Genomic DNA, 8,523 nt, shown 5'->3' with positions numbered 1-8,523 from the left:
CTGACTTTGATGTGTCACATTTTTTCTGCCCCTTTGTGAATGAATGTGTTCTCAAACTTCCTGGAATTCTGATGTGTACCGGAATATGAACTCGTTCACTAACTTTCTTGTAGATTTCATTTATTCTTTAAAAACGTGTTGGCAACGCAAGAGAACGTTCTCTAAATCCTCTTCGCCGCTGCTTGAGCTGATTGTTACTGACCCAAACTGCATTCTGCTTGGGAGCGTTAACACTTGATCACTTTGTGCTTGTCCCTCCACGAATTCAACTTCCACACCAAAACAAGATCAAACTGTAATAGTGAACTCACACTACAATGTAAAGGAAGTTGCCCCCTAGTCGATTGTGTTTCTAAAAAATGTGACTTCCTTTATGTCTTTCCTGATCCTTGTTTGAAGTGTTTTAACATATGGACGGACAAGTCGGTCTTTTGTTTTGTCGTCTTTTGCTGAAACGTGTCTTGTATGAGACCAAGCCCTTCTGATTTATTTCCCACCGTGATGTCACATTGTGGCTAGTTTATACATGTTTCTGACTTAGAAGCTTAGATGGCTGAAGATCAGACACCTTTCAGCTGCTGAACCCACACACGTTGTTGAGACCTTGGGAACTCTTTGAAATGATGACAAAAGTTCATCTATCAAGAAAGACTTCACAAATCCAACATGTAAGGCAGAGTTATGTTCAGAGAAGTCATAATAAGCAAATACGGGTCAGAACTTGACATACTGGGCGCTCATCATGGGCATGACTGTCATATTTATTTGAATTTTGAAGATTCCCACATTCAAAAAACATGCACGGGAGGTGAACAGAACACTCTAAATTGTGACTTGGTGTGAGTGAGAATGGTTGTTGGTGTACGTGTGCTCCGCGATTGGCTGGCAACCAGTTGAGGGTGTCCCCCGCCTATTGCCAGAAGACAGCTGGGATAGGCTCCAGCACGCCCGCGACCTCTGTGAAGAGAAGGAGATTAGAAAATGGATGGGTGGGTGGAATGACTGCAGCGAGTAATTTCTCTTTGCCGGCAGCATAAAACATATTTGTTTGACAGCACTCATGTGGCTCATACAATCCTCAATACAATACTAATGGGGAAAATCCAAGTCACTCAAGGAGAAAGAAAATTCTACATTTTGCATTTTAAATTTCCCCCCTATTTTTTCATCTTTTGGGACAATTTCTAATTTTAATTGGAGGTGTCGCCACTTGTCCGAGGTCTGGAAAAAGAACCGAGCAGTCACCCTCAGATGAAAAAGAAGCAGTTGAAATAAAACATGTCGAAAATCAACATGGCATTCACGAGCATGAGGAGTGCATGTCAACCACAACTTGAAGTCAGAGAGAGCGAGAGCGAATACTTTCTTTCCAGATGACTTCATCTGGAAGGCATGACGGTGAGAGGGATCACCCCCTGACACTCTGTTGCCATGGGAACAGGCTGTAAGGTTTTATATTTAACTCCTTCCCACCCTCGTGCCGCGTCGACTGTTTCCCCGAACCATGAAACTTATTTTCCTTACAAGATGAGAGTGTTTGAGCACTTTTGTTATCTTGAACTCTTTTTATTTTTTTTTTAACCTCGGTCTTTCATTTTCAAGTGATTTCCTGATTTACTTTTTATTTATTATTGGTGAGAGGGATCACCCCCTGACACTCTGTTGCCATGGGAACAGGCTGTAAGGTTTTATATTTAACTCCTTCCCACCCTCGTGCCGCGTCGACTGTTTCCCCGAACCATGAAACTTATTTTCCTTACAAGATGAGAGTGTTTGAGCGCTTTTGTTATCTTGAACTCTTTTTATTTTTTTTAACCTCGGTCTTTCATTTTCAAGTGTTTTCCTGATTTACTTTTTATTTATTGTTTATTTAGACACCACAAAGGTGCATGGCTTCCTTCCCCTGTGCTGTTTAGTTATTACGTCATGCTTCCCATACAGACCTTATTTCATGAATACAAAAGGAAGACACTTGTATGTAAATTGCACGTGAAATAAATCGTCCACAATTGGGTACCCGAATACTTTAGTCTTTGTGTTGTACCATTTTCTGCTACACTTTTCCTTGTCCCATTGGACAGTTTGACTGACTCCAGCTTGTTTTCACCTTTGTCTTGTCTGCGGAATTTGTGTCAAGCTGCAGAACAAGCACAAGTGCGGCTCTGTTCTGGCACTAAAAGAGTTAAGGGTGTGCACTTCCCTACAGGGAAGTTAGGCGGAATGTTTTTCCAAGTGCCAACCAATCAGAGCTCAGCGCGCACACACACGCACACACATACACACACAGTTTGCAGTGTTTTTCAGCCCGCAGAACTTTCTGACCAACTGCTGTCTCTGATGAGTGAGGACGGCGCTCAGACCGGCGAGAACATGGTGACCACAGACACCCACCAGAACCAGGACCTGCTAGTCCCTCCTCAGGTCCACGAGTCGGAGGACCAGCTCAAAGAACAAGAGAACCCAGAGAACCAGGAAAATTCTTTAGCGGGCCTGTTTGGGTTGGACCGAGAGAAAATGGGCGAAGGCCCCGTCAACGCCATCACGGTCCTCACTTTGCTGGACAAACTGGTCAACATGCTGGACGCCGTGCAGGAAAACCAGCACAAGATGGAGGTGAGCGAAGGGTGGGGCCGTGCTCAACCCGTGTGACAGTTTACTTCAGACTTTTACTTCAGCAAAAATGCGTTTTGGTCCCAACTTTACAAGGACTTAAAAGGTCCGGGTCCTCTCAACTTTAAAAACAATAAGAGCAGCAACGTTTGACGTAAAACATTTCACGTCGCACTGTGCAAAGAAGGACATGTTTTTCCTGTTCAAGTTAAACGCTGAGAGTTCATTTCAAACAACTTGACTCAACTTAATCAAGCAAGTCCTGCATATTTGTAACTTTATTGGACTACATTCCCTCCGGTATTAATTTGCAAAAGCTCCAGAGCCAGTCCAATTCCAGCTATCAAACTTCTTTTCAACTCAAAGCAATATAAACTTCACATGACCACCAGCTTGAGTCCTCTTTTTTCCCCCCATTTAATCTGAAAAGTGAAAAGACTTCAAGAATCTGAGAAAGGGATTCTTTTTAAAAAATGGACTCATGTAAGGAATTTTCACAGAAAGCGTGTGACCCAAAAGTTAAGCGAAGAGATGCTGTCGGTCAAATTCTTGCTCAAAAGTAGTCAGGTTTTGAACTGTTGGTCCTCTGGCCCAAAGACACGACCGCCCTTTTCCCTGCAAACCTCCGATTTCAGTCGCAGTTTTTTTCTTCTGGAAACATTCGGTTAAATCTGAGAAGGGCGTGGTCACAGCGATCAGCAGGCATGTGGTCTCTGAAAGGTCCTTTTTGCGTTTTTCAGGGGCACCAAGTGGAGATGGAGGGCGTGGTCAGGGGGATCCAGGCGGATATGATCAAACTCTCCAAGAGTCACAGTCACACCTCCAACACCGTCAGCAAACTGCTGGACAAGAGCCGCAAGCTTTCCGTCACCATGAAGGAGGTAACCGGAAATCAACCATGTCGCCGCTTCAAATGCCGGCGTTCTCTGGGATGAAATGAGATTGTGTTTTAGGTACGAGAAAGGATGGAGCGCCAGGGCACGCAGGTGAAGAAACTGGAGGCCAACCATGCCCATCTCATCAACAGAAACAACTTTAAAGTACTCATCTTTCAGGTCGGTGAGCCGGAATTCTTTTGGTCTCTCAACCCTTTTGATGGAACAAGAGGTCATGTGATCCACTCTAAAGTCCTTTTATGGTTGGTGAGATCACAGAGAACCATGATGCTGGCTTCTCTCGCCAATGCGCAACGTTCCCCAAATTCCTTATGGCCATGTGTTAGCGTGCGCATATGTGTAAATTCAGTACAGTCGTGCCTTGAGATATGAATTTCATTCATTCCGTGACCATGTTTGTAAGTCAAAACAAATGAATTTCAAATTATATTTCCTATAATATATATTCCTATATTTCCTATACATCATTATCATTCCGCATCATTCCACGTAATTCCATATTTTAGCATTCAGCACTTCAGCATTCACACACAACTTTTCCACAACTTGTATTTTTTTTAGTATTAGTCATTTTTTGCAGAGGATAAAGAATATTTACCTGTGAATATTTCATACTCTGTCAACATGTTTTGCTCCACTGTTAGTGTTCAAATATCCATTGCTTACACTGTAAGCCTTACACTACACGATTATAACACGGGAACTATCAATGCTAACAGTTAGCCTGTCCACGGCGTTTTACATTATGTGTTACGATTAAGTTATTGGGTGCAAAGTTGCTTCGTTGTTATCAATACACAATGAGTAATTCTCTTTGCTTTATGTTTAGATTGACAGTAAACTTCCACTGGGCATGTCATTAAACAGTTTGCAGCCTCATTTTTTTAAAAGAATTGTTTACTCTATGCCAGACCGCTTAGTTGAGTTTGCTGCTACCTTAGAGTGTGCATATCTTAAGTTAGCGCTCGCAAATGAGAGCCAAAAGTCAGCTGAAAGATGACGAAAAATGTGTCAACGTCAGACGTATCAAAGTATTGATCAGGTCTTCTGCGATTAGTCTGAACTAGGATCGGAATGACAGGATGTTCAGTTTGTTTTTGGCTAACTAAGGTCCGGTTGTCCTTTGAAGGAGGAGAACGAGATCCCCTCCACTGTCTTTGTGAAGGATCCACCGCCGTTCCCTCGTGATGAAATTCTGGAAGAGGGCGACGAATCAGGTGTTGTCGAAGACAATCAGCCCTCAGAGGGCGTGCTCCAAAACATCAACCTCTCATCCGATGAGGACGTGGGCCTGGAGGCAGATCTGGAAGAGGAGATGTGGCCTCAAGACCTGGAGAACATGGAGAAGTCCAAAGCTGAGAAACTGAAACTCTCCAGTCTGAAGAAGGTAAGCCACACAATACGATGTTTAAAAATGACTTGGGCACTTATGCTCTCAGTCCAACAATTAGTTGTCGTGCTTGAGTTTTGTTCTGAGTCTACCGTAAATTTTGTCACCATGGCTTTTTTTGCTGTAGTATTACAATGGCTCCAACTTCCAGAAACAAATTCCTTTTGTGTTTTAACATACTTGGCAAACAACGATAATTTGCATTCCAACTCTCTCGGAAGGTTGACAGTCTGAAGAAGGCTTTCTCCCGCCAAAACATCGAAAAAAAGATGACCAAGATCGGAACAAAAATTGTGTCCGCTGAACAACGAGAGAAAATCAAACAGAAAACGTCCAGTCTCAAGGTTTCCCCCGTCACCTTTGGCATCAAGAAGGTATGACCTCTAAGTGATAATGACTTTCTCGTCTGTCTGCGTGACCTCTAACCCGCATGTGTTTGCAGCCTCGCAGCAACTCAGCCTCCCAGCCTCCCGAAGAACATCCTGTCCAGATCGAAGAGAGCCCCGCCCCGGAGGACCACATCCAGCTCTCCCCGCTGGGCAGTGACGAGCAGGAGGTCACCTTCACGGAGATCCACAATGAGCTGGCCCCGCCGGAGCACCAGGAGAAGGAGCAACCATGTGCGGAGGTCAGCGGAATATCTGAAGGGGTGAGTGAGGACTACGCTTTGTCCACCACGCTGCCTCAGGACCAGGAGAACAAGGAGGAGTCTTCGATGTCACTCCAGGAATAAGAGCAAGACCACGTTTTAGAGATGATTTATTGTGAACGCATTTCGTACACTGAAAAGCACGAGCACAAACACGCTATCTGTCTGAGTTGGTGAACAGAGGAGAATTGAGCGCAAAAACACTGGAGCAGACCTTGTTTGGGAAATATTCATGTGCTGTTGACTGAAGTATGGTCACCCAGAAGTAGAGAGGTTTTGATTTTTGGACGGCAAAACATTTAGCCAAACTTAATATGAGCACATTCCATGTTTATCTAGCAAGAAAAGCATTTATCAACAAATGTAAGCGTGTTTGTTGTTTTTAGCTTCGCATGCTAACTGTTCAATGGCTTAGCAATATGTTGCCTTTGCCTAACCGCGCAAAACTCAATCTGGCAAGAAATCGTTTATCAAGAAATATAACAGTGTTTGTTGTTTTAGCTTCACATGCTAACTGCTCAATGGCTTCGCAACGTAGCTGCTGGCGAACTACGCAAAAGTCAACTCAACTATGATCAACCAGTTTGAAAATGTATAGAACGGACTGGCTCTGATGGCTTTCACAAATACAACACGACATAATTGTTTTCTTTTTTGTAAAAAGAACTTCTACAACCAAAGAATATGCCCTCTGTTCATTGTACCTCACAAACATAGATAAATAAAAGTTTGTCACACAATGTCCTGTGTCTGGTTTGATGAAAGAAAGAATGCTAGTCGAATACACAACTGTTGTTTTTCTATCACACTTCTTCACATTCTTCACGTATTCTCCTCCTCTTATTCCTCACGCCTTCAAGTTAGTTCTTCTTGATGAGCTTGGCGACGGACGTAAAGGCCTGACGCAGACCGATTCCTTTCAGCGCGCTGCATGCTTGAATCTCCCATCGCAGGTGCGGATAGTTGGACAGTCCCAGTTGGTTGGAGATCTGATTTCGAGTGGGTGTCAAGGAAAGAAGGCAGGGTGCAGAAGGGGTAGAGGGAAAAAAAAAAGGATGAGTAGTAAGAATGACAAACTGTAACTCATGATGTCCTGCATCCAGCTTCTTTCTTCTTAGGCAGCTGGCAAAATAAAACCTCTTTTCTCAAGAGCAATTTGAAAGAATCATTCATGCCTTCGTCACATCCCGGCTGGATTACTGTCATGTACTTTACTTTGGAGTCACATTTTCTAATTAGTTGGCTTCTTAGAAAAATTCAAATGAATTTAAGGTCCTACGTTCAAGATTACAGGCTCCCGAGTATATAGAGATTTTCTTTTTCTGTACCTCTTGTACAGTCATGGCGCCAGGCTGGTCCACCTTGTTAGCGAGCACCATCAACGGAATATCTCGTAACCTTTCTTCACTCAACACCTTCTTCAATGCCTTCTGGGCCTCGGGCATCCGACTGGGATCGCTGCTGTCAACCATAAAGACCAGCGCCTTGCATTCGTCCAGGTAGAACCTAAAAAAAGATGACAAAGAAGAGAAAGAGGAAGTTGCAAACAAAAGCAAAGCCTTAAATTACCTCCAGTTGGGCCTCATGCTTTTTTGGCCTCCCACATCCCAAACTGTCAGAGACGTCCTCTTGTCCACATCGAACGATCCGACATTGAATCCGACGGTTGGTGACGTGTCCATCATCACCTGTCAGTCAGGTCACAATCAGATCACAGTTGCGCGCACAGACAAAGCACAAGGTAAAAGTGGCCACAGCCTCACCTGTCCGGTCAGGAGTCGAGTCAGCAAAGTGGTCTTTCCCGCAGAGTCCAAACCCATCAGGATGACCTGAATCCATGTTGGACATGCACTTTAGCTGAGCATTTTACCTCTAAAACTAATAGACCAGGGGTGTCAAACTCATTTTTTGTCACGGGCCACGTCGCAGTTACGGCTTCCCTCGGAGGGCCGGTGCAAAATCTCAACATTATTTATTATCATTGACAATTTGACATTTCGGTACAGATTTCAGCAAGAATCATGATAGTTGACACACATGATTTGCTCCCTCGGGCCACATAAAATGACATGGGGGGCCGGATCTGGCCCCCGGGCCTTGACTTTGACACCTGTGTAATAGACCGTCTCACCATGACGTCACACGTACCGTATTTTCCACATTATAAGGCGCACCCAAAAGCGTTCCATTTTCTCAAAAGCCGGCAGTGCGCTTTATAACCCGATGCTGCCACTCAGAAGTATCCTGCCGCTCATTGTTGAAAAATATTCCGAAGTGGGCGACAGATGCGATCAGAGCTGACGACTAATGCGAACCAGTTTGTTAGTTTGTTTGCTATGGAAGAATGGAATCTCATTTTATTTTAAAGTTTGACCTCGAAATCCCCGTAAAGCCTTTTGAGTTCATCTGAACATTCCAACAACATGAACAACATGAAAGTTATTTACGTTTACAAAAGCTAATAATGTGCAAATGACAGCTGAAATTCGCTTTGGATCCAAACAATCGGATTGTTTGTTAACGTTTGTTCCGTTCGTGTATTTAAACGGTGAGGTAGTGGCGCCCTTTTTTTTTTTTTTTTTCAACCGGCTTAAAGGTGGATGTCGGTGTTGGTTCAACATGTTAAGCCAATGTGTGTGTTATCCGGTTATGTGTGAACATGCCAAATCAATTTTACCTGTGAACGTTTAGATGACTGAATGAGACCCATAAATCCTCTTCTGCTCTTTGTCCCTTAAACTTCAGAATCTTGTCTGCTTCTTGCTAAATAAATGAATCAACCAAGGAAGAAACACATGACATCACAAACTGGTTTGACGGCATGTTCTTTATGCAAGCAGCACAAAAGTAAACATGTTCTTGTTACTGTGGGCCTACAAAGAAACCTCCAGAACCCTTGATAATACAGTATATTGTAGCAAAATTAAAACCAGAGGTGGCAAAGGTAATTACACGCTGTAATTGAGTAGAAATAAAGA

At 43.6% G+C, this 8,523-nt stretch overlaps 2 protein-coding genes across 2 annotated transcripts; one reads left to right on the top strand and one right to left on the bottom strand.

Moving 5' to 3' along the window:
* Positions 1-2,256: 2,256 nt before the first annotated feature.
* Positions 2,257-6,284, top strand: LOC109510425 (serum deprivation-response protein-like). Its single transcript, XM_019860735.1, has 6 exons — positions 2,257-2,613; positions 3,351-3,491; positions 3,564-3,665; positions 4,636-4,893; positions 5,118-5,270; positions 5,339-6,284. Exons 1-6 carry the CDS (start codon positions 2,338-2,340, stop codon positions 5,627-5,629), a joined length of 1,221 nt encoding a protein of 406 aa, XP_019716294.1. The 5' UTR covers positions 2,257-2,337; the 3' UTR covers positions 5,630-6,284.
* arl11 (ADP-ribosylation factor-like 11) lies at positions 5,639-8,338 on the bottom strand. Its single transcript, XM_019860783.1, has 5 exons — positions 8,223-8,338; positions 7,309-7,374; positions 7,115-7,233; positions 6,874-7,051; positions 5,639-6,534 (listed from the first exon to the last, which is right to left on the bottom strand). The coding sequence occupies exons 1-5, from the start codon at positions 8,253-8,255 to the stop codon at positions 6,406-6,408; spliced, it is 525 nt and encodes a 174-aa protein (XP_019716342.1). The 5' UTR covers positions 8,256-8,338; the 3' UTR covers positions 5,639-6,405.
* Positions 8,339-8,523: the final 185 nt, after the last annotated feature.

The sequence above is a fragment of the Hippocampus comes genome, unplaced genomic scaffold (assembly GCF_001891065.2).
Source record: "Hippocampus comes isolate QL1 unplaced genomic scaffold, H_comes_QL1_v1.1 scaffold56, whole genome shotgun sequence".
Classification (NCBI taxonomy): Eukaryota; Metazoa; Chordata; class Actinopteri; order Syngnathiformes; family Syngnathidae; genus Hippocampus; species Hippocampus comes.
This window is presented reverse-complemented; position numbering and strand designations above follow the sequence as displayed.